Source organism: Molossus molossus, unplaced genomic scaffold (genome assembly GCF_014108415.1).
Source record: "Molossus molossus isolate mMolMol1 unplaced genomic scaffold, mMolMol1.p scaffold_m16_p_7, whole genome shotgun sequence".
Taxonomy (NCBI): domain Eukaryota; kingdom Metazoa; phylum Chordata; class Mammalia; order Chiroptera; family Molossidae; genus Molossus; species Molossus molossus.
In genome coordinates, this window is record NW_023425401.1 from 106,610,644 (window position 1) to 106,636,997 (window position 26,354).

The 26,354-nt window shown below is 44.0% G+C and overlaps 1 protein-coding gene across 1 annotated transcript in view; it reads left to right on the forward strand.

Moving 5' to 3' along the window:
• CNTNAP2 (contactin associated protein 2) overlaps positions 1 to 26,354 on the forward strand; it is a 1,693,809-nt gene that overhangs the window by 894,474 nt on the left and 772,981 nt on the right. The window contains exon 9 of the mRNA XM_036246733.1: positions 16,262 to 16,411. Within this exon, the coding sequence (XP_036102626.1) occupies positions 16,262 to 16,411 (150 nt within the window). The remainder of the gene's footprint in view (positions 1 to 16,261; positions 16,412 to 26,354) is intronic.

Sequence of the window (26,354 nt, forward strand, 5' to 3'; positions counted from 1 at the left end):
AAGAAAGAAAGAAAGAAAGAGAGAGAGAAAGAAAGAGAGAGAGAAAGAGAGAGAGAAAGAAAGAGAGAAAGAAGAGAGAAGAGAAAGAAAGAAAGAAAGAAAGAAAGAAAGAAAGAAAGAAAGAAAGAAAGAAAGAAAGAAAGAAAGAAAGAAAGAAAGAAAATATTTTTATGTCAGAAGATTTTTCTGGGGGTAGGGGTTTCTTTAAGAGTTTTTTTGCTCTATGAATTTTTTCATTCCCTACATCTGTGAGAGATGAAAGTGTTGTAATCATGGTTGATAAGTTAATCAAGGAAAGCAAAGCCCTTAAGTTTAGCAATGCGATTAGACATAATTTAAAGTATGACATCACCTTGAAAATGTCCTGAAGTCCCCTCAGAATTTTTTGTATCTTTCTCTACCTTGACATAGTCCCCCAATAATGTATTTTATTTCCTCATATATGATACTTTATGTTAAATTAATGGTATGGATGGCTATCACTTCTTCTAAATGGTCATTGCTCTAATATTCTGCATCTGTGTGCATACTTGGTGAGTTTTTGACGACTTCAGTGCACATCTGTCTTATGGCCTTAAAGATGACAGTGACTCCAATATTTTCTACCCGGCTATGGTATTTCCTTTTTCTTTATTGATTAGAGAGAGAGGAAAGGAGAGGGAGAAAGAGATAGAAACATCAATGAGAGAGAACATTGATTGGCCACCTCCTGCACGCCCCCCACTGGGGATTTGGCTCACAACCTGGGCGTGTGCCCTGCCCGGGAATCGAACCAGTGACCTCTTGGTGCATGGGTCGATGCTCAACCACTGAGCCACACCGGCCAGGCAAGGTATTTCAATGAGGTTACATATTACATAGAGTCTCATCTTGATTTAACTTTTATTGATATGCAGGCACACCTCGTTTTATTGGCTCTCTGCTTTCTTGCGCTACACAGATGTGCTTTTTACAAATCGAAGGTGAAGCCCTCCATCAGCAAAAATATTAGGACTTGCTTTATTACAATACTCGTTTTTTGGATGGTCTGGAACCGAACCTGAGGTATCTCGCAGGTACTCCTCTATACTGTGCATATAGAAAGTGTACAACTCATGAATGTACATCTCACTGTGCTTGTTGAAAAACTGAATATGCCTCTCTAACCAGTACCTTGATCAAGAGACACAGCATTGCCAACACCCCAGATTGCTCGTCGATGCAGTGATGGATGCTAACCAGGAGGCTGCTCCCCTAGAAACGAACACTCAACAATGCTCAGTAAATAACTACTAACCGACGGTGGTTGTGCTGTATGACAAGTAGAGAAAACTCCATCTGTAGATCTTATTAATGTTGTCTTTAGATAGGACATGACTGGTTCATGAGAAAACAATCCTTGTTCATCGATGCCATCGAGTTTTCGTGCTGTGAGGTATATAATCGAACGCACGTTCTCTGGATTAATTTCCCTCTGCGAGATTCTGCTGGGCGACATCTTTTGCGTAACCTTTGGTATTCCAGAGCATGTCCGCAGTAAGGGAGCATGCTGACCGGAGCCTCAGCTCTATCTTCATTCAGTTCCCTAGTACTTTCGGGGACGTCGGTACTTACGTTAAACCATGGAGATGGCAAAGGAACCCCTTTCAGGTCGTAGTCCTTTTCCGGGGCACTGGTGGCACCTCCCAGCCTGGTGTGCCCTGTGCAGACTCCCAGGTTTCCACGAAGCTATCCCAGCTGCCGTCCGTACCCACCGAAACAACGATTAAATGACTCTCTCTATTGTACGTGAGATTCTTCTCTTTCGATCCCAGGCGCAGTCTCTTCGATCTGTTCCGGATTTGCCGTGACCATTGGGTTTCATGTGTAGAGTCACCCATCAGGGCGAGTACGGGTTTATAAACCAAGATAATCACCTTCAGCTAATGCGCGGTACGTGAGCATCAAGCCGGCACATCGTAGTGGCTTTCTGCTCCCCTCTCCAGCCCACGAGGGTATTTCAGTCTTCTTTCGAGTGTCGAGAGCTGAGTGGGATCTTGTCATCAGCCGGTGCGAATGATTTATTTTAGTGATAAGAATTTCTGGGCCAGAGAGGTAAAGTGGTTTTCTCAGGTGATAGTAGGGTCTGTGCGATCCAGATTCTAACACTGTCTGTGTGTGTGTCATGTGGTGAAGTTGCATATCTGTGCACACAAGTACACACACACACACAATGTATGTATAGGACACCAGTCCGTGAAACCATCCTAAAAAGGCAGATCAGTGGTTTCCAAAATGCATGAAAATATTAATTTTTAAAATGTTAACTTTAATTTTTCATCTCGTCCAGTACCTACCACGTCCAGGTTAAAATCCACAAGAAGGGATGAACAGAATCAATGTATAACTTCAAGGTACATGAAACGTTAGTCCTACACGTATCCCTTCCCTGTGCTCACCAAGGGCTTTCTTCCATTCCCGTTTTGCCACCAAAAATGAGAAAAACCACCGGCGGGCCGGTGACACTCAGAATGGATTGCTGTGGAATTGAAGACTGCGGAAGAAATAGTTGGCAAATATATGGAGATGCGCCCTTCATGGTTCGGCGGACACAGTCGGAGGGGCCGGCCGAGCTGGGATAGCAGGAGCCGCTCGCGGGCTCGGGACACGCGGCAGGAGAGTCGCCGGGAGGTTTGCAGAGAGAGCTCCTTGTGCAAGGCGGGGGCAGCTCTCGCCTGTGTCCGTGACCCTCATGCATGCATGAGGCTCTGCTTCGAGTGAGGGATCAAAAGTGTTCCATGGCAAGTGTGAAAACAGACAGTTCTGCTAAAAAGCAGTAACTCAGAATGGTCTGGAGTGAGAAACTGGGGTTCAATTGCGCCTTTTATGATGCAGTTTCAAAACAATGATTTACACTCAAATTGTAAAGGATTGGGCCTCATCGTAATATTCTAGTCTCTCTTCGACGTCAGAACGGTGATCACGGGTGTTCTCTGCGCACATGAGCCTCGGAGCCCCCGAGTGGCCGGATCACCTCTCCAGTGCAATGCTGTGTCCCCCCGGAGTGGTCCAGCATCCACAGGTGTAAAAGCCTGTGTGTAATCAAAGCCCCTGACATGCACAGTCCTCCGTGCGCACATCCTCGACGGCGCGTGTGAAGCCACCGCTGTCAACGGTATTGGAAAGGAAGAACGCCCGTCCTGAGTTCTGCCCGCCGTCCCTTTCCCGCTTTCAATGTGTTACCAAAATTTAGAAAAACAAGAACATGAACTGAATCGACCTAAGAAGAATCACCATTCTCTTCATCGACGGCCTCCCTGTTATTCTTTCTCAACGATATTTTTTATGTCACTTCGGTGACAGGTCTGAAGCCTGGTCACTCACCAGTATAACCCCAGGCTCTCCTTGCCCATGCTGTGTGGGAGGAATGCATGCCTGGGGACCTCAGGTCATGTGCCCTGTCATCACTGCAATACCGACTTCCCCAGCAGCCACCCGGTGGGGGGGGGGGGGCACATGCTACAGTTAGGCTCTGGAAAATAAGTGACACCCACATTTTAGATGACCTCTTGTCAGTGGCCCCCAGTGGGGTGCAGAAATCATCTCTTCTACAGCCTGCCTTCTCTATTTTTTTTCCCTCATGCCACGCAGCTCCAGTTTATGAAATGCAGGAACCGTTTCATGGACATGATGGAAACGTGTCTTGAAATATTTAAATCTCATGAGATGGTACCGTAAGGCAGGCGTCCTGAGACCAGGGGTCATCCTGCTGACCTGCACTCGCTCGGCAGTGTCCCCCCAGGTCCGCCCTTGGGAAAGGAGGGGTTGACTGGAGAGTCCTTACCTCTGGGGCAGTGCCAGGTTCCTATAAACAAGAATGATTTTTGTGCCTTTAGAGGAAATCGTAAGATATTGCAGTTTATCTGAGACACATACGAAACCAAGATAAAGGACTAAATATGACTGAGATTCAAAAAATAAATCGTAATATTAATAATAATGACAGCTGATGTTCCCAAAATGGTATAATACTGTCACAGCAACACCTTTCTTTGTAAAACAGAAACAAAACAGTGACCATAAACAACAATAATAAATATTTATGTTTAAAGCAGTTCATTGGAATATTTATTTTTTTAAAATTAAGGAACAGAAAATATAATGTATAAGCCATTAAATATTAAATATGTATCTATATGAAAAGCTGTAACTCAGAAAAGAATTAATAAGTTGGTAGTATTCTCAAAGCCCAATGAAGTTAGAGGTACAGTGAGAAGATTATGGTTTATATGCGTGAACATGGACAACAGTGTGGTGAAGGCTAAAAGAGTGGGAGCTGGGTAAAGAGGGGGGATGGGGGAAGTCTGCAATAATGTCAACATTAAACATTTTAATAAAAAATGGATTATATAAAGCAGGATTTAATTTTTTTTCTTTATTGATTTTATAGAGACAGGAAGGGAGACGGAGAGAGAGAAACATCGATGAGAGAGAACATTGATCGGCTGCCTCCTGCACGCCCCCCACTGAGGATCGGGCCCACAACCTGGGCATGTGTCCTGACCGGGAATTGAACCGGCAACCTCTAGGTGCATGGGTCGATGCTCAACCGCTGAGCCACATCAGCTGGGCTCCAGCAGGATTCTTAATCTGAATGAAGAGCTAAACCCCTGAAACTGTATATACATTTTGAGTATCTTTGAACCAGGAATTTTCTTAGGCTGAGATTCATGGTTTTCTTCAGGTTTTTATTTTTATTTATTTTTATCCTCACCCAAGGACATTTTTGCATTTATCTTCAGATAGAGCGGGAGGCAGAGAGGGGTGAAGAGAGAGTGAGAAACATTGATGTGAGAGAGAGACATCGAGTGGTGGCCACCCACACGACCCCAACCAGGGCCAGGGACAAACTGCAACTGTGGTACGTGCCCTTAGCGGGAACCGAACCCAGGACTTTCTGATCCACAGGCCGACGCTCTAACCACTGCACAAAAGGAGCCAGGGCAAGGTTTTCTTCAGATTGTTAATATTGACTATGCTGAAAATGATTTCCCTGTGTATCTAAACTGCTCAGGACTGTACATTCTTATTCTGCATCCCCCGACTTCCCCCTGCCCCGTGGTCTCCTCGCCCCACTCCAGTGACCATACCCCTCCCTCCACATTTCCATACCTGCTGCCCACTTCTGGTCATCATTTGACTTGATATCTCAGAAGCACCTAAAAGAGTCAGCTAGTCCCTCCTGGAAACATCTCTCAACACAATTTCCTGTTTGGTTTTTCTGGTTTCACTGGCTGCTCTTTCTCAGTCTTCTTTCCCGGACTTCTTTGTTCTTTCCAGCTTCTTCAGTGCACCCCATCTCTCTCCTCTATCTGACTTTTATCTCTAGGTGACCTTATCTAGCCCTTTGATGAATGCTCAGGCCACCAAATGCCCATGTCTGGTCTTGACTTCTTCCTTGAACTCCACACACAAATACCCAACAGTGCCTGACATCTGCACTGAGATTTCCAATGGACATACCCAACGTTGACTCCCCGCCCCGGGCTCCCATTAGTCCAGTGGCATTGATGTCCACTCCGCTGATAAGTCTCCTATCTTCCCTGTCCTCACATTTTTGATAACTAATGAGTAAGACCTGTTTGTGGTAGCTATAAAATATATGACAAATCTGACCACTTTTCCCCAGTGCCAACCTCGGTCCAAGCCTCTGTCTTCCCCTGTCCTACCTCCTGCGAGAGCTTCTGAAGAGGCCTGGCCCAATGCATCCAGCGCACGGGAGTTCTGTTCAACGTAGTCATTGCAAATGCGCCAACGCGGTGAAGACTGAGCCAACACTCCTATAAGAAGTATAGGGTTAGGTTCCTGATATCCTCTGGTCCAATGTCTGCATCACCGGAGTACAGAGCCTTGTTCTATGTGTGTTTCTGTTTAAAGTGACCTTGTTGAATACATACATTCACTCATCAACACTGAACTGATAGATAACAGGATCATACCCGGGATTGTACCTGGAAGACGCTTAGGTAACGTCCATCGTTTCTCTTTGTAAGACACACCCCAGCCTTCTCACACCCAGGAACACGGGGCCCGCTTTAAATGGCAAAACCAACAAAAGGGCAAAAATGTGGCTAAATATGAGGTGAAAAGGGCACTTGTCAATAAGGTGAGAGTCAGAAGGCGAAGGCAGAAGGTTGCCTTTCTTAGTTTCAGCTGGAAACGTGTGCATCGGCGGGCGCCCAGGTGTCACCAGTCTGTGATGAGAGCCCGTGGATGACCAACATAGCACCACAAGTTCATTTTAGCAAGTAGGCCAATTCACAGACGGTGAATCAACAGCAAGGATCAACTACATGTGAAATGCACAGATCTTAAAAGTATAATGCAGTGGATTTTGATAAAGATGTACCCTTATGCCCTGGCTGGTGCAGTTCAGCTGGTCGGGTGTCATCTTGTGCACCAGGAGGTTGCTGGTTCCATTCCCAGTCAAGGGCACATGCTCGGGTTGCTGGCTCAATCCTTGGTGGGGGACACTCAAGAGGCAGCCAATAGACGTTTCTCTCTCTCTCCCCACCCTATCCTCTCTCTCTGAAAATCAATCCACTATTCTTTAAAAACAAAACAAAAAAAAGGTGTTTACTTATGCAGCCAACCTTCAGTCAAGATCTAGAACATTTTCATTACCTCGGAAAGTCTCCTTGTGCCAACTTGCGGTCCATTCCGACCTCACACATACCCCACAGGAAGCCACTGTCCTGATTTTTATCATAATCGGTTAGTGCTGCCTATTCCAGAACTCCACGTACAAGGATGCCTTCAGTGGGTTGTAATTTGAGTGTACATCCTTCTGTGCAAAACAGTGCTGTTTGTACCACTAGTTCATTTTTTATGGCTTAACGACATTCCCATGTTTTAATATGCTTCATATGGACATATGAATATTTCCAGTGTAGGCCTATTACAAATAAAGCTGCCGAAACATTCCTGTATAAGAATTTTTGCAGTATATATTTTGATTTTAGTGGGTAAACATTTTGGGAGGGGAACTGTTGGACGATAGGAGTAATACGTGTTTAATTTTATTTGCAAAAACGAAAAACAAAAAAACTGCCAAGTTTTCCAAAGTGGTTGCACAAAATTTCATCCCACCAGCAATGTGCGACAGTTCAGATTGACCCAGATCCTAGTTAGTCCTTTCAATTTTTAGCCACTAAAGAGGGCGAAAACTCTGCAAAATTGTATGTCATGTGATTTTTGTTTCCCTGGTGCCAGATGATGTCAGGCAATTTCTCCTTGTTTATGGGCAATTTGTACATCTTTATGCATGATATGTCTCTCAATTATTGGTTTGTAAGAGCTTCTAGTATATTGTAGTATGTTCTGTCATCAAATCTGTGTGTGTGTGTGTGTGTGTGTGTGTGTGTGTGTGTGTGTGTGTTTGCTCTCTGCCCTGCCTTGAATTTTCTGAGCCCTGTCCATGGATAAGCAGGAGTACTCCGTTGGGGTGAAGCCAAATTTATCTGGTGATTTTGATGGCCTAGGAAATCTCTCATAACCCCAAAGTCCTGAAGGTGTTCTGCTATCTGTCAGAAGCTTTATCATAGGGTTTTACGTTTGGGTCTAAAGACCATCTAGCCCTGACCAGTTTGCTCAGTGGTTAGAGCGTTGGCCTGCAGTCCAGAGAGACCCGGGTTTGGTTCCCGCTAAGGTCACGTACCTCGGTTGCGGTTTGTCCCCGGCCCTGGTTGGGTCCTGTGGGTGGCAGCCACTCGATGTGTCCCTTTTACATCAATGTTTCTCCCTCTCTTCTTCTCTCTTCCTCCCACTCTATCTGAACAAAAAATGGAAAAATGTCCTCAGGTGAGGATAAAAATATAAATAAAGTCCATCTAGAACTGACTTTCATGTATTGTGTGAGGTAGAAATTGAAACGCACCCCCACTCCAAGTAATGCAGTTGTTCCCACACCATTTAAAAACAAAGAAAACACCTTGTCTTTTTCCATTCAACTGCTTTTAGTGCCTTTGTCAAAATTTAACGGACCACAGGTGTGCGGGTCTATTTCTGATCTCTTTGTGGGTTATTATAGCTTCATAGCAAGTCTTTAAATCTTGTGATACGTCTTCTAATTTATTTTATTTTTGTTTGTTTTATATTTAAGGTTTTTCACACTTTCCTCATATGTTAATTGGTCTTTCTCTACAAAGACCAATGTTGGGATTTTGACTAGGACGGCTGGTGTGTATGTCCAGTTATGTAGATCTTCCATGTCCTTGACAGTGATTTGGAGGTTTCCGTGTAGAACTTTGAAAATCCCCCCAAAATTGTGGCTCAGTGGTTGAGCGTCAACCCATGCACCAAGAGGTCGCCAGTTCAATTCCCGGTCAGGACACATGCCCAGGTTGTGGGCCCGATCCCCAGTGGGGGGCATGCAGGAGGCGGCCAATCGATGTTCTCTCTCATGGCTGTTTCTCTCTCTCTCTCTCCTTCTTACTTCCTCTTTCTCTAAAAATCAATAAAGGGGGGAAAGAAAAGAAAAGAAAATCCCCCAAATGACTCTCATGGGCAGACAAGGAAATAAAATGTTAACCTGAGCCCTTTCTTTCTCAGAAGATTCTGGGCACCTGAAAGGGAAGACCCCATCCACCCCTAAGAGTCTGCAAGTGAAATAAGCGAAGGGGTCATTTCTAGCAACTCGTGCAGAAGCCGAGAGTGCGCTCCTCAACGCGTTCGCTCTTTCAGAAAAGACACGTTCCAAGGTGACCTTCTGTCTACACCGGTACAGAAAAGGCTTTTGGCAGTGTCTTCAGCTTAAAGAAAATAGAACTCTTTTGTGCCTGCCCGAACACCTTAGTGCATGTTCCTTCTGACTGTCATTGGTCATATATTGTAGGAGGTGGTTAGTATTGGCATGTAGAAGTGAGCAAGATTACACTGGATCCATCCCCTAATGATACAGAATTTATGTAGATAGAAGAGAAACAGTACATGGCATATTTATATAGAGATGTCTATTTCCTTTTCTTTACTATTGCATAGACAGATAGCTGATAACTTGTTACATATTATTACATATCGGGGAACCGCATAACCGCCTAGAGATGGATCCCTATTCCAGGACAGCTCTCTTTTAAGACTGAATGTTGAGCGAAAGATTGAAAACTCCAGCCACTGTAATTTTATTTGAAACCTAGTCAAACAGATGTTACGTCTCGGTTTGCTACTATATTTTAAATACTTTCTATTTTTCTGTATTCATTAAACCAGTCTTGTCTTCTTGTCTCTAACAAGAGTAACATCTGTTTCTTCTAGTCCAATCAAAGCAACCACCTCAAGAGCCTCACTTTAAAAATAATGCTATTAGACAGCCTGCCGAGATAGAATATGCTTCATTAACATTTTACATTTGCATACCAAACAAGCTTCTCTAGCAGTTAGAAGTTAGGGAGATGTTAGAGAAAATCTTGTAAAACAATTTAGTTATTTTATGAAAAAAAATTAAGACTGGGAGCTGGGAAATGATTCTAAAGATGTTGGTTTTCGGTTAAAAACTCTTGGTGAAAATGCTGTTTTTCTTTTGTAATGTGCAGTTGAAAAGTTTCATCATTAGGAATTAATGAAGAACTGGAGGTATCTATTATAAAGTAACATCAAATAATCTGGCAGTTTAAAATCAAATCAAACTGTTGCAATAGTGGATGTTTTTTAAAACAAAAATGTGTTGGGAAAATATATACTGTGGTTTACATCAGGTTCCTCAAAGTTAGACACCATGAGAAATCCTTGCTTGAAATTGGATTTAATTTTTGGAAATATTACACAAACATTCAGGACCACATCTATTAAATAATCTAGTTTTTAAAATTGCATTTTGCTCAAAATAGGCTTTAAGAATTGTTGGCCTTGATATTAACAAGATATACACCAGGGACTACCTCCCCAAATATTCAAATTCCTCACCACTGATGTTACACTACTAGGTTTATATTGGGGAAGGGGGCATTTGTTCATAAAGAAAACCAATTTTAATAATTTCATAATAGCTAATGATTACAGAATTAATGGGCGACAACTCAAGTCGATGTGTCGAGAGAGAGCTAGCTCACTCGCCGAGTAGGAAAAAACAGCTAATACTTACTGAGTGCTACTTATGTGCTAAATGATAGTATCTACCCTTAGTCCTCAGGGCAACCCTATGGAGCAGGTCCATCTCTTATCCCCATTTCACAGAGGAGGGGGCTGAGGAATGCAGAGGTTAACTCGGCTGTTAGGTGAACAGAAATGAGATTCGTACCCAGACATCTGACTTCAGAGTCCATGCACTTGACTGTTGGTCTGTTCTGCTCCCCTGAAGGTGACTCTGTCAGTCAAACACCCCTTTTCCTCATCTCACTCGGTCTCTTACAGCTGGATGTTTCATTTGTGTGTGAATCAAAAATCACCCCAAATATAGGACAGTCCCCCCATTTTCCCCAGCAAGGTCATTAAGGGTGCCCTTGGACTCATTTGCACATATAAACATTTAATGCTGTAGGTGAAAATGCCTATAATATTTACTTAATTACTGTGTGTTTTGCAAACGATACACACGAATACTTTAGAACATCGATTGTACACTCTTGCCTTTTGGAAATGATTTTGTTATTTCTTTATATGTAGCTTTAACATCAGCGTCCTTGTCTTAAGCTTGGGAGACAGCCGGCACATTTTTGCAGAACGAGTCATCTTCACCTGGAAGTTCTTTGAACACAGGCGTTGTTTCCATGTGTAACACTGTCACTGGACATGATTTGCTAAGCCACAAGTGCCCGTGAGCATAACACGGGGACGTGTTTATTTCAGTTGTCTCAAATGTGGACAGTCATGATGTCCACCTTGTTGAGACTCTTCACACTGCTGTCTTATTTAGAAGGCTGTTTATAACAAGTACACCAATATTTGTCATTGTGAGGCAATAACCCCAAGAGAGAGGACTTAAGTCTCATTTTCCTCTTCCGTAAAATGAGGTGAATCAAAGCTTCTTTATTGTTTGATCGGAGGACACAGACACACTGCTTCCTGGTTGCCAGGCTCAGTTCTAACGTGACTGCAAACACAACTCCATCTACCCCTCAAGAGAAATCCGCGAAGTAGATACGGTTCTTTGCATTTCAGAGCAGAGGAGCCGGGACACAGTGGTTAAGTGAACTGCCCAGGTTAGCAGGGGCAGGAGCAACACAGCGGCCGGCTCCTGGGTCAGCCTCTTAGGGACCACACTGTTGGCTTCCTTCCGGCTCCCTTGCTGCTCCCTGTCCAGATGAGTCAGCACAGTGACTCGGGCAGTGTGGGTCGCCGGGGCCAGGTTCAGGGAGGTGCTAGGGATGTTTGAGGCACATGAAATGTGAGTCTCTTTCTCAAGTTCAAAAATCAGCATCCTTCTCCACAGGGCTAGTCCTGATCTGTCCAGCCATGGGGGACCCACTGAGTCACTGGTGGGTGCCCCTGGGCGTTGTCTCCCTTCCCTGGGACAGTCGCTGGCTCTAGAACAGAGCGTGGAGGAACAGTGCCTTCTTCCCAGCAGCTGAGAAGTGCTGCTGGGGTCCGATTCAGTCACGTGCTCTTTGGGATGTATGTTCTTTGTTATTTCTAACAAAACTCGGGATGAGAGTACATTTCTGTTGTCCCCTGAATATATGTATTGCTAAGTATTGTAAGTTTATATCTTATATCCATGATCTGATCAGCGGTGATTCTGAGTGAATTCCGCGTGGCACTGAATGGCAAAAGCCCCTCAGTGTCATTCATGCTCCCTTCCATGCGAGTTAAAGGTTATTAAGCACTGTCGTTCATTTGAAACAATAGCGTGAGGCAGCTGGGGCTGTAGCCAGGAGGCAGTGTGTCCGTGCCCTCGATCAAAAAATAAAGAAGCTTGGATTCACCTCATTTTACAGAAGAGGAAAATGAGACTTGAGTTCTTTCTCTCTGAGGTTATTGCCTCACAATATTGCTTTACCTGACCAGTGTGGCTCAGGGGTTGAGCATTGACCCATGCACCAAGAGGTTGCTGGTTCGATTCCCGGTCAGGGCACATGCCCAGGTTGTGGGCCGGATCCCCAGTGGGGGGCATGCTGGAGGCGGCCAGTCGATGTTCTCTCTCATCAACATTTCCATCCCTCTCTCCCTTCCTCTCTCTCTAAAATCAATAAAGAAAAAATAAAAATAATATATAAACATGCTTTCAAGAGGCAATCTGTGCCCTGGCGGGTTTGGCTCAGCGGTTAGAGCGTCCACCTGTGGACCACAGAGCCGCGGGTTCGATTCCACACCGACGACACGGTGGGGTGTTTAGGAGCACTGGCCACTCGTCGTGAAGTGGAAAGAGTGGGTACAAGGCTCCCTCGCTCGGAGTCCACAGTACAGAGGTGCCTTTCACACACACTCAGGGGTATTCTCCTGTGCCCAGCATTTGCTCCTCAAACCTGTAGTAGACACTTTCTATTCTAATTACAATTTTAAGAGGAAAACACCCGTAAGAAAATACTAGAAGACAGGTGGCAAGGGGGTGCTCCAGCACAGCAGACACGCCCACCGGCCAAATGCCGAAACACGACGCTGTCTCCGTTTCATGCAGCCCTCCTGCTGCATGAGACAGGGTGTCCCCGGGAACCGCGCTCCTGTGCAGAGGTGGTGGCCAATGGGGGTGCGTGTGTGCGTGTGCGTCTGTGCACGCGGGCACAGCGTAAGAGAACTCTGATCGCGGGTGCGCAGAGGTCATATAAAACTGTTTTGTTTCTCCTTGTTTGTTGTATGAATTCAGCCTCTGGACCCAGATGTATCTTGAATTCCATTGCTAAGTCCTGCTATTGACTGCCCACAGATGCTTCCATTTTATCCCATTCAGTGCCCTCACCTACTTACTTGGGAAATACGTATATTTTTCTTTTCTGTGCATTCGAAGTGAGTTGAATGCAAGTAAAGTGCTCAGCAGAGTGACTGCCATGGAGCACTTAGGACAGTATGTCTATAAATAGCCCCATGTACAGAGACCATGAAATTAGATTCTTCTTGCGAGAGAGCCTCCCGGCGGTAGTTCTTCTATAACGTGCAGGGGAGAGAACCCCCGGGAACCCGCCTGCTTGCTCTGGAGCAGTTAGATCATCCGCACAGAGAAGGGGCCTCGTTATATTTGGGGGCTCGCTGCTATCCCAGGTGCTAAGGCTTACCTCTGCATGACTGTTAGCATGCAAAGTTCAAAATCATGGTCGGACCTGCAATGAATAAAATCACAGTTCGAGCTCGGATGTAGTCGGGGCTGCTATCAACAAGGCCGCTTTGATCGGTGGTCCTCCGTCTCTAGTAATTAAGTTTCTGGAAGAAAATAAAGTAACCTTTTTATTGTAATCTGATTGGAATAATCGACACTTTGCCATGAACAATTAAGGCTGATGATCTTTATTCCTACATTACCTTGGGGAAGACAAGTTTTGTACTGTCTCTGACAGGAGTTTTTTTTTTTTTAGAAAGGCTTTCTGGTCTACCATTTAGAACAGGACACCTGTCAGCTACAGATATCTTATAAGTGACGTCCTCTGGGTGCGTGATTATTTAGGATTACATTTGGGAAATGAACGTTTGTGAGATTAATGTCCTTGGGATCCTGGCCCCAACTTGTGTTTCAAAACAGGGTTCATCACACTGTACAGGCAAAAGCAAAAGCCAGAATCAGAACCAGGCACTTTTATGGTTAACCCACACTAAACCCAGTTTGGTACTTTAAAGAAAAGTGTTACGGTAAAGACAGTCTTATAACGTCAGTTCTATGGGAGAACCCGAAAGTCACCTACTTGAGAAGGAAGGATTTCAGTAAACACTTGTCAGGAAGCTAACTGATTTTTTTTTTTAATCCTCACCTGAAGACATTTTTCGATATTTTGTTCAGATAGAGTGGGAGGGGGAGAGAGAGAGAGAGAGAGAGAGAGAGAGAGAGAGAAACATTAACGTGAAAGGGACACATCAAGTGGCTTCCACCCACACAACCCAACCAGGGCCGGGGACAAACTGCAACCGAGGTATGTGCCCTTAGCAGGAATCGAACCCGGGTCTCTCTGGACCACAGACCAATACTCTAACCGCTGAGCCAAACCGGCCAGGGCAGGAAGCTAACTGATTTTAATTGTATTTTATTTTTAGGTTTTTTTAATTGATATTTAGAGGGAGGAAGAGAGAAAGAGATAGATTTATTGTTCCACTTATTTATATATTCATTGGTTGATTCTTTTATGTGCCCTCACCAGGAATTGAAACCGCAAACTTGGTGTATCAGGATGATGCTCTAACCAACTGAAGTATCCAGTCAGGGCCTGGTTTTAATTTTAAAATAAGGTTTTACATTTGCATAATAATTTCAGTATAAAAAATGTATAATTATCTATGTATTCATATGTATGATATATTTTATAGTTTGGAAATCATTTACTATTTGTTACTTTAGATCAGGGATTTTCTATGTTTCTCCATTGAAATAAAATGTACTGAAATATGTAATACTAAGTTAAAATGTGAACATCCAAACATGAATACCTTCGAGGTAATTATTTGTAATGATATTTACCAGAATATCATCAGTAACGCTACCTATAGGTGACTATCTTCTGAATTCCTACAGGCCTTAATGTTTTCTTTAAAGTGGTATTTCCATTTGATAGTATAAAACGGCCACTAGTTTATGCTTTTTCTGTAAATGACCACACAGTAAACAGTTCAGGCGTTTCCAGGGAAACAGTCTCTTTGTCCACTATTTATTTCACTCTGTCTCTGACAATGTGTAAGTAAATGAGTTTGCCTGCATTCCTGTATGTGGGCACTAAAATCTGAGTTTTATATGATTTTTGCATGAAATTCAACGTTCTTGTTTTTCTTTATTTCTAACTATTTAAAAATATGAGACTATGTTTAGTTCCCAGGCTGTAGAAAAACAGACAGCAGCAGCCTGCATTGACCTCTGAGCCTTGGTTTGCAGACCTCTGATCAGAGGCTGGGAGCCGACATCAGCATTTCACTGATTTACTCTTGTTTTATTTTTTTATACCTTTATTTGCTTGTTTGTTTTTTTCTTTATTGATTTTTAGAAAGAGAGGAAGGGAGAGGGAGAGAGAGATAGAAACATCGATGAGAGAGAACATCGATTGGTCACTTCCTGCATGCCCCCCACTGGGAATTGGGTCCACAACCTGGGCATGATCCCTGACCAGGAATCGAATGGCGACCTCTTGGAGCACGGGTTGATACTCAACCACTGAGCCACACTGGCTGGGCAGCTTGTCTTTCTTTTGTGAAGCTGAAGTGTATCTTCAAGTAACTTCTACCTCTGGATTCTAGATTATTCTGTCTGGAGCTAATAAGTTAAATCTCTTCCCTTGACACAGCATAGAACTTCAGAAGGTCAAACAATTGCCACTCTGACCCCCACATACTTCTCTGTCTCTTAGTGTTTCTTAAACTCTTTCCAGATATTTATGTTCAATGGCTATTCTCTCTATGCTCCTTAGTTTTCTAATTATTCTTCATAAAATGAACTCAGGTTAAACAGAAACTTTACATTATTGTCTCTGTCATGGAGAGCTGGATAGAAGTTTTGTTTCGCATGATCTTCGTCCCAGACAGCAGTGAAATGTGGTCATTAGGGGTGGGAGTTGATTAATTTCGTCATTTTTTATTTGTTTGAATATAACCTACTTCATTCTAAAGGTACCTTATTGGTAAATGATCAGATAACCCTGATGTTGTTTCCCACGCTCATCAGTGGTCAGTTAGCACAAATAACGATACATACCTACACATTTATTTTTAATCGTTCATTTCTATCAACCATATTTAACCACCTGTGCTTGTTTAGAAAAAAAAAAATAACAATGCAAAGAAAGTTTATAAAAAGGAGAGAGAGATGAGATGAGTCATAAATCAATTTTCTTATATGAGAGCAGAGTCTAGTAAAGCTGACCAGAAAATGGGTATTAAGTTAAAATAGTGCACCATCACCTTCCAAACAACGTTATGGACTTCATTCATTTTCCCGAGTAGCCCAATGGCACATTATTGTGATCCCCTTCGATCAGGATATATTATTCCTTGTGTGGTTCAACGGAGAATAAAACCACTGATGATATTAAAGGAGCATGAGATATTAATTACAAGTAGCACTGCGTTCTCCTAGATGAAAGAGGATTCGCTTCGACTTATAAAATTCCGACTTCATTGATATTGAAAACGGTTTTATAGGAAACCACCTTCAGGAAATAAATTTATTTCACCTTGTACTCAACAGGTTCCGGGCTGAATGATGGACAGTGGCATGAGGTTCGGTTCCTGGCTAAGGAGAACTTTGCTATTCTCACCATCGATGGAGACGAGGCGTCAGCCGTTCGAACTAACAGTCCTCTTCAAGTTAAAACTGGCGAGAAGTACTTCTTTGGAGGTAAGGGTGCCATTTTTTTTTTTTTTTTTTTCCATTGGCGAACTAATACATTGCTCAAAAGAGTGTTTCAATGAAGTCTGATCATGAAGTATTTATATGTGGTTCAATGGATGCAGGAGATCTCAGGGAAAAAAGTACAGTCATAATCGTATTGAGTTAAAAAGAGTGGAAATGTGTTTCTTCGTGATAAAGGCATTACAATGACATCACCACGTTCTTCAAGCCCAGTTCGAATCATCGAGGTATAATGCATGAGATTCTGAATCCATTCACTTTCACAATAGTATCCTCAAGATTCCTTGGATTATATATTAATCACTCATTCCTGTGTAAGTAATTACCCTGAAACTTAGAGGGTTCAAACAGCAAGCATTATTGCACAGTTACTCTAGATGAGGAACTCGGGCATGGTTTGGCTGGGTTTTCCTGACTCAGGAACATCTTTCATGAAGTCACACCCACCTGCTTGAAGCCTGGACTGGGCTGGAGGGTCCCCTTCCAAGAAGCACTCACTTGGTTGATGGTTTGTTCTGGCTGTTGGCTGGGGGGCTTCAGTTCTCCTTCCTGTGGTTCTGACCCTACAGGACGCCTCTTCTCCAGGTGGCCTCTCCTGTAGATAGATGATTGGACTGAGAGAGAGGGAGGGTCTGGGAGGGAGGAGAAAGAGAAGGGGAAGGGAGGGGAGGAGAAAGCCATAAGCAAGAGAAAGTTTCCAAGACATAAGCCCAAGTTTTCTTGCAATTCAGTCTTGTAAATGATATCCCAGCAGTCCGGTTATCTACAATGTGTTAGAAGTGAGTCACTGAATCCAGCTCACACTTCAAGGGAGGGATTACCGAGGAGATGGGTTATTGGGGCCATCCTGGAGACTGCCTACATATATCCTGGTTCTTAAGTAATGAAAAGATGAATAAAAAGGAAGGGTCTCTTAATGATAAATTTTACTATATGTAGAAGAGTGTCGTAGCATGAACCTAGCATGTTTTCTATATTGAAGAATGCATTCTGGCTGAAAATGATTTTTTATCATTTAAGAAATATGGAGACATCTTTTATTAAAGTGCTAGGTTTACTATTTAGATCTATATATCTTTTATTAATTTATTGCCTTTCTCATCTTAAATAATGCAATATGAAATCTAAATAAATACACTGTATTCTTAAGACTTTGGTTTAAACTTTAAAAATAAATGAGCACATATATTTGCCTAGTAAAATATAGCTGTTAATATTCACATATATATGTAGCTGCTTATATAAAATAAGTTTATATATCATTATATTTATAATTTTTTTCCCTAATAATTAGAATAAGCCTTGAGAGCAGTCATCTCCTACAGGGGTTGGCAAAAGAAGGGTTATAGGTATGAGTCCGTGAAACAGAGTTTATTCTTGTATTATTATTGATTCATTATTGCATTATTAATTTGTATTACAACTATAAATCTGCTTTTGCCCCCCCCCCCCCCGTATGTCTTGTCTCCTACTGTATCCCCCAAGGTCCTAGAAACATTCCTGGATTATAGTAGAGGACGAATAAATACTTATGAATGAATTAGTCAGTGCTGAAAAATTGGCGATACAAGAGCGTTTATTCCTTATTGTCTAAGAGAAGGAGAAGCACAGGAGTTTTACAGACTTGCCGCTGAGTTTGTAGCTAGTACCTGCACTCAGGACCTCTGAGTCCTGTCCCGGGCGCTTCTCCCTGTGCGTCATGCTGTGATGAGCGGCCCCTGGGAGGCAGGAGTCCTGACTCAGACCTCTGCTTCTGCAATCCTTCACAGCTTTCATTGGAAGCAAAAATGACCGACGTTTAAAAGGCTCTTAATAAATATTTGATGAGTGGATGGAAGTCAGACAAGATGTCGTATTGATGTGAGAAAAAAAGCAGCCCAATAGCCCAACTGGTTTTCCTCCAAAGACATATTTAATATGACGGGCTTTCGGCCAACCGTTGTTACTGTTGTCACAGAAAACGGATCACAGGAGTCCGTTAGAGAGCTGTTGACAATCCCTACCCATCCCGATGACAGTGGGATATTCCGTGGCCATGGATGAGCTTACTGAATGTCTAAGGCCCGTTTTGATCTATTTCCATCGAGATGTGGAAGCAAATAGTGATGACCGCAAATTTATGACAGGGAGTTGGTAGGCGATGAGGTTTTATAGATTGCGGTTTACTTTGCAGATTCTGGTTTTCAGACCCAGCGGTCTAGAGCATATTTCCCTCCTCTTGGGTTGCCGATCTACCATTGAGAAAAGCTGTCAGCCAATGGCCTTGGTGTTTGCCTGGTGACATCTTCCTTCGCGGGGCTCTCAGAGTGTATGAAACTGCCCAGGGCAGCTGTTACCACTCAGGCCTCAGGCCCCACCCCCAGAACATTAAAACACAGGCTGCTGACCCGCGGAAGAATTCCGAACTTCCAGCCGCCCAGACACAGATGGTCCAAGGACCGGAATTACAGATCCAGCGCAGCCGATTTGCACATTGTTTTAGAGTCTTTCTGGAAGACAACGACTGCTGAAAAGTGAGCCATCTGAGAAACAGCTGCCATTTGAGAGCTTTGCCACCGGGCAGGCAGGACAGAGCCAGGGCCAAGGTCTGGGGCACATGTAGGTATTCATTAGATGAGTCATTGTAGCAAGTTGGTGCAACGCTGTTGATACAAGTGTTTCTGCACACTCTGTGATGGCCCAGCTCTCTGACTTGCTCTGCTGTGAATAAAATGCTGTCCTTGGGCAGCTGTAGCACGACTCTAGAAGCAGGATTCAGCTACACGCGGAGTAGGGCCACCGGAAGCCTCCTAAGCTAGCGTCCAGCACAGAATAACTAAGTGATCCAGGTCCTAGAACCTTCTCCAAGGCTCCAGTCACAGGCTTCACTGGGGTCTGACACCATCTTACACAGGCTGGGGGGGTCTCTTCCAGATGTTTTGCCAGACTACATATCCTTAATATCTTTAATTTCACCAATGAGATCGCCTTTCTAATGTTATCTAACATTTTTGCTGATTTAACAAACCACTAATTTCACGGAAGGAAACCCCAGGGGAATTCGGTGCGTTGGTTCGGGGAAGAGAGCAGAAATCCTGGCCTTGCTGCCTCTGGGCAGCTGCTGTCTCTGTTACAAGTCTCACGACCTCCTCGATGTGTGGCTTCTCGATCAGAGGTCGGGTGCCCCTAACATGAACCACACGAGTTCACTCTGTCGGTGCTGAGAACGTCCAAGTGGCAGATGTCATAATGAAAGTGTGTTAAGAAACATCGGTCTAGTGGGAAGAACTACTGAATTTGTTCTGAAACACGAGTGAGCCTTGGATTGCACACACTGGATTGTGGGTCGTGGCTCGCTTGGTTGACCAATCGCTCTAATCATCGGTCCCTCTTCATCCATGAAAAGGCGGCAGAACGTGTTCTGGGACATTGACAGCACGACGTGCTAAACGCAGGGCGTGGCCCTCGGCGTGCTCAGTGCAGACTGCCGCGCCGGTTCGCTGTACGTCTTCCCCTCCCAGGGAAGAGCCCCGAGGTCAAACCGTGTGCTCCTCCCGAGCCTCCACCACCCCCTGCACTACTCGGTAGACACACATTGTTTTCCTGTGGAATACAGAGAAAAAGAAAGGGATTATTCATTTAGGGTGTTCCTTCAGCAAAAGACATTTTATCAGCTTTAACTTTCCTCTGCTCCCCAACTGAAATTCCTTTGGTTAACACTGTATTAACTTTAATCATCAAAAAACAATAGAGTAATTAATTCGATGTATCAACTGCTTGCCTGGTAATAAGCTTTGCTGATCCTGGCCAGGGTCCATGGTCAACGAAGAGTGGAAACGTCTTTAAGTTTCTGTATGGTCTTAGGTTTGGACTTTACTTATCCCTGATGCTACCGTTGACCCAGAGAAGAGAAGAGGTAGGAGGTTCCAGAGCCAGGCTCGGGGGAGGGGCACGGAGGCCAGGGTGGCATCTGCAGTTGGCCCCCTGAGCGCCATGCGTGAGGTCAGTAACATTCTGACAAGAGAGCACATGCCGGGCCAGGCACACTCCTCAGCTCCTCGTGCCGAGCCCTCTACTCTCCCTGAACACTTAAAAAAAAATGTTTGGTTTTTGTCCTGTATTGATTTTAGAGAGAGAGGAAGGGAGAGGGAGAGAGAGATAGAAACATCAATAAAAGAGAACATCGATTGGCCGCCTCCTGCATGCACACTGGGGCAGAAGGGCACTGGGCCAGGAGGGCACTGGGGCAGGAGGGCACTGGGGCAGGAGGGCACTGGGGCAGGAGGGCACTTGGGCAGGAGGGCACTGGGGCAGGTGCACACTGGGCCAGGAGGGCACTGGGGCAGGAGGGTACTGGGGCAGGAGGGCACTGGGGCAGGAGGGCACTGGGGCAGGTGCACACTGGGGCAGGAGGGCACTGGGGCAGGTGCACACTGGGGCAGGAGGGCACTGGGGCAGGTGCACACTGGGGCAGGAGGGCACTGGGGCAGGAGGGCACTGGGGCAGGAGGGCACTGGGGCAGGAGGGCACTGGGGCAGGTGCACACTGGGGCAGGAGGGCACTGGGGCAGGAGGGCACTGGAGCAGGTGCACACTGGGGCAGGAGGGCACTGGGGCAGGTGCACACTGGGGCAGGAGAGCACTGGGGCAGGAGGGCACGAACAGCTCTGCACATCTGTGGGAGCTCTGCACATCTGTGGGAGTCAGACCCCTGGCTGTGGGACAGGGCCCTGCACCTGAAGAAGTCTCCCACTCTCCCTCCCCCACTCACAGTGCCTCCTTCCCCTTCTGCACCTCGGGGTCCAGATGCCAGTGTTTCCCTAAAAGTGCTCCGGCCGACTGAAGGTGGGGGTGTTATCCAGGGGCCTGTCATCCTCCTCAAACTCTGAGGCCCGTGCACCCCACCCCCCCAGACACAAGCTCACTCTCGCACCTGGCCCTTGTGGCTGCATCACACGTGGGGTCTATCAAGGGTCAGGAATCTCTGATTTAAAAGCAGCTCAGGGAAACAAACTCCCACACGTCTCCGGTTGGGGGCGCCCTGCAGAAAGGCGGCGGAGCCTGCTGAGGGGCTGAGCGCTGCTCTGAACCAAGGGTCTCTCCAAACAGCAGTCCATTTACACCCCAGGGCACAGACTCCCCGCTGGACGCACACCCTGGTGTCATCCGTCCCTCTTGGTGTTGTTCCACCCATGATCCAACCCTGCTGAGATCGGAGGGTTAGGACATAAACTATGGATTGAGAGAAATAAAACAGAAGTTAGCCATTACCTACCTCTCAGAGCGCTGGACGTCACTTACCATCACTGAAATAAGGTGGTGCCTTATTGTGTGCATAGGCTCCTCCCTGAAGGACTCCGTCAGTATGAATGGCAAGAGTCACTTTTGTGACCAACTGATGAACAATGTATTAAATGTCTAAAATGAGAAGTGAGGGAATCACTAGGTAGAGACACCCGAAAATTGTTAAGAGTGCCCATGGTGTGGATTGGCTAACGTTACATATTCGTGGGAATCCATTTTTTATTATTATTATTATTGCTTTTGAACCCGTCAGTTAATTCTTTGTTCCAGGTGGATTTTGTATTGTGCTTTTACTATTTCACCCCGGCTTTTTGTTTTATGTGATTTGTCCCTCGGGTTTTGTTGTTGTTGTTGTGTAGCTACAGGGGGCTGGTTCTCCCATAATGGTAATCAGTTAACCTAGAAAGTCTTTGTCACTGATTAGTTTCTGAAACAGGGTTTGATTATACAAAAACAGCTGCATGCCCATGGAAATATTTAGAGCAGCATTTGCTGCTCTATCCAAGGTCTTTCCACTTAAAAAGAAAATGCATTTTAATGCCACTTCTTTCCATTACAAGAATGTTAACAAGGAGAGAGACATTTCTCTTTCAGTCCAATTCCCAAAGAACTTCTGGTTGTTTGCGTTTGTTTTCCAATTATGTGCATAAAGAAAAGGGCAGAGAGCAGGAAGGGAATTGCACAGTGAAATTGAATACATTGACCTCATCAGAAAGGAAAGTATTCATCATGTAATCCCCAATTCCAAAGACCTTTTCATACTTCCAAGAAGTAAGATTTGACTAGAGCTCAGATTTTTGGCTAATGATCGTTAGCATGATTGTGATATTCTACATGCCTTTGCCTTCTTCTGGTCCTCATGACTGGCTTGCATTGGGAAAAGGCAAATTTAAAACAGAATTGTAAGTTTTTCAAAGACCAAAATCGTAAGATTATAAAAACTGACTTGCAAGAATTGTCTTAACCCTGTGCCTGTTTATCCCTGGCACACTGTGCTTTCTTGTCTCCTTATATTAATTTTTCTACTTTAAAAACACTGGACTAAAAGAACATAATGCTCTGAATGTGGAAATAATACAGATAGTCCTACGAAGATGTAAATTATTTCTTTGTGCACATCTTTTAAGAACAATCTTCCATATCTAAAATGCTCTGAAATTTGAAAAAAACAAAAACAAAAAAAACTGGCTAAATTTTAATATTGTGATGACTTGTATATCTGGTGCAAATGTGTGATCTGTGTCATGTTATTACTTGTAGCACATAAATATTCCTCCAGCTCATTCCAGCTAGTTGGTTTTATAATGCTTTGTCAACAAAGGAAGCGATTCATACTTTTCTTTTTCACAAGTAATGTTTCAGTTCGGGTACTCTAAAGAAGAAGAGGTCAAGGCAGAATCAGGCATTGGGAAGTACTGGGCGCGATTCCTCTGAAGGGTACAGGGGAGAACGAGAGGGTACAGGGACATCTGAGGGAGGAGAGAAGGAAGGACAAAGGTTGCTTAGAAACAGCCAGATTGTACCTCAGTGTGGTCGGCCATGGTCCACAAAAGATTCTGTTAGAAACCCTTGGCAGACAGAAATGGTCTGCAATGGGTGCTCGCCATGTTTGGTAATTGATGGGGGCAATGTGGGCAGTATGGGCTCATCCAGAGGGCATCTGTGGACCAATTATACCAGCCAACCCTGACCCTCAGGCAGGAAAGATGTGACCCACAGCCCTCCTTGGCCACCACACGTTACTGGGTAATGATACAAACAAGAGAAGGCAAAAGACAGATCTAGACATCCAGGAAGTTCTTCACAGCACATGTTTATAACCAGAAAGAAGTTTTGTTTTTGGATTTTTTGTTTCCTAATGAAGTTGATGTTTCTGTTTACATTCCTGATTCCTCTTGGACGAACGCGAGGGATGATTTGGGGGTCCTGATTTTTTTTCTATTTATTTATTTATTTTTATTGATTAATTTTTGTTACAGATGTTTCTCCTTTTTTTCCCCCACTGATTCCCCCCTCCCCCACCCTCCCTGCCTCTTCCCCAGATTGTTGTCCATGTCCACTGTTCATGCATACATGCGTATAAGTTCTGTGGTTCATCCCTCGCCCACCTCCCCACTTTTTAGGGGAATGTCAGTCTGTACCCCGCTTCTGCGTTCTGGGACTACACCATTCCTCAAACTGTTATGTTCATTATATTCCACAAATAAGTGAGATCATATGAAATTTGTCTTTCTCTGTTTGGCTTGTTTCACTTAGGATAATACTTTCAAGGTCCCTCCATGTAGTCTCAAAGGATAAGAGATCTTTCTTTCTTACCGCTGCATAGTACTCCATTGTGTATATGTACCACAGCTTTTTGATCCATTCATCTACTGATGGACACTTGGGCTGTTTCCAGATTATTTATTTATTTTTATCCTCACCCGAGGACATTTTTTGATATTTTGTTCAGACAGAGTGGAAGGGAGAGAGAGAGAGAGAGAAACATCGACGTGAAAGGGACACATTGAGTGGCTGCCACCCGCACAACCCAACCAGGGCTGGGGACAAACTGCAACCGAGGTACATGTCCTTAGTGGGAACCGAACCCAGGTCTCTCTGGACCGCCGGCCAACGCTCTAACCGCTGAGCCAAACCTGTCAGGGGTGGGGTCCTGATTTTTAAAAATTGTTGAAAATTCAAATATAATATATGCAGAAACAAAACCAAAATGGAATCCAGTGTCTATAATTGTGCTCAGCTGCTGGTGTGTGGTTTTGTTTGCCTGCTTGTTTCGTTGTTCCTGCAGGTAGTCAATTATTCATATGTAAACTTCTCCCCTTGAACTAGGAAAGAAGTTCTGAGTTTGTGTGGTGGGGGGGTCTTTTTTTTTTCTCCGTTGTTGAGTTTTTAAAGATAATCTCAGTCTTAAAAAGAGTGTGTGTGTGTTTTTCTTCAGTCTGGCTTATCCACTAACTGATCAAATAGAACCTTTCCTAAATTCTCACTTTTTAAAAAAATTTTATTTTGGGGGGAGAAGTATATAGAGGAAGATCCTTCTTGCCTAGCTCAGAAACCAGTTATCCCTCAAACAATTAAGAATGCATTGACTCCCTAAGAGAACTCAGTAGTAATTAGGAATTTGTGAGCCTCTTTGGCCTTCAAGACCCTAAAAAGGATGAATCTCTTCCAGTGTAATTTCTAGTGTTTTCAGTGTAGAGCAGGGATGAGGCTATGAGAATTGAGGACAAAGACCTTTCAAGTTGTTCAAGTCAGATGTCTTTAGAGTCTGGCTCTAAAGTTTGTATCGTGTTCATGTCTTTTCCATCAAAACATCCCCAAGGCTGTCCAGTATCTGGCTCTTCTGATCTGCCTCTCCTGCAGTTAGACATAATGAGTGCAGAAGATGCTACACAGCTCCTCTGGAGACTGACGGGTATCCACCGAAAATCCTCCAGCTCTTGTTTCACGAAAGGCCTCCAATTGGGAGGAGAGACCTCCTCCACTTCCTCAGACAATTCTAGGATCAAACTGTGTGCAACATGAAAACTGAATGAGGATGTTCTCTGCTAGTGGTGGGCCACGCGAAATCACTGCTGCGGACATCTAGATGCCTCAGAACATCTCTGATAAAACACAGTCCTCCGGTACCTTCCGAATGTGTTCCATTATCCATGGCTATCGAACAAACCAAGGGATGAGACTCCTGAATTCAAGATGTAGACATGGTTTTAGGGTTACTGTTTCCAAGAAAAGAATCTGTAGACTCTGAGGATGGCCCTCAGAATACATGTAGTTGGTGCCATACGTGGTAACAGTGTTTGCAAGAGATCAGAGGAAAAGTCAGCTGGGCTTCAGGGTGGGATTCAGAGAGCAGGCTGAGTGAGGCAGGGAGGTGATGCCTGATGTGTAGAAACTTGGAGGAAGTAATTCTGCTCTTTGCCAGGTTAGTGCAAAAGTAAGCCACTGAGTCAGAGACTGGTAGGGAGAGATCTGTGCATTTCAGAAGGAGGAACTTCTACATTTCTCATGGAAAGGATAAGGGAGAGGCCAAAAAACAGAACAAGAGACATGAAGGTGAGAGAATGGGAGGGAGATGGCAGAATTTGTCAGGATTACTTTTAAAAGTACCGATTGGCAAAATAAAAACTTTGAGTATAACACTCTATTTGAATGCGTTTTTATTGTTGAAGTTGCTAATAATTTTTTTCACTTAACAAAAGTTGTTTTTTGCCCATTGACTGACAGATTTTTGCTTTCTGGAATAGGACACCCACAAACACGATGTCTCTATTTAATAAAAGAAGTATTTTTATTGCATTAAGAATTTCGGAGTTTTTAGTCCATCATACTTCCCTCATTCTTTAAAAACAATTTAAGAGCATACTTTTATTGTTGGGGGAAGTTATTCTCTGAGGATATGTCAAATAATACAGCAAACATCAATTAAATGCATTATTTTTCTTTGTACTTTAACTGAAGTAATATTAAATGTAGACTATCTATACTAGAAAATATTATAGCAATAACAGTGTTAAAGTTTGAAGAGGAAAAAAAAAGAAATCCAATGTATTAGGGAAATTTTCAGCTGTATTTTAAACTCAGCTTAATAATGGCTTACACAGGAAGATGACGGGGCTATTATGGCATTCCATAGTGTCAGGAAG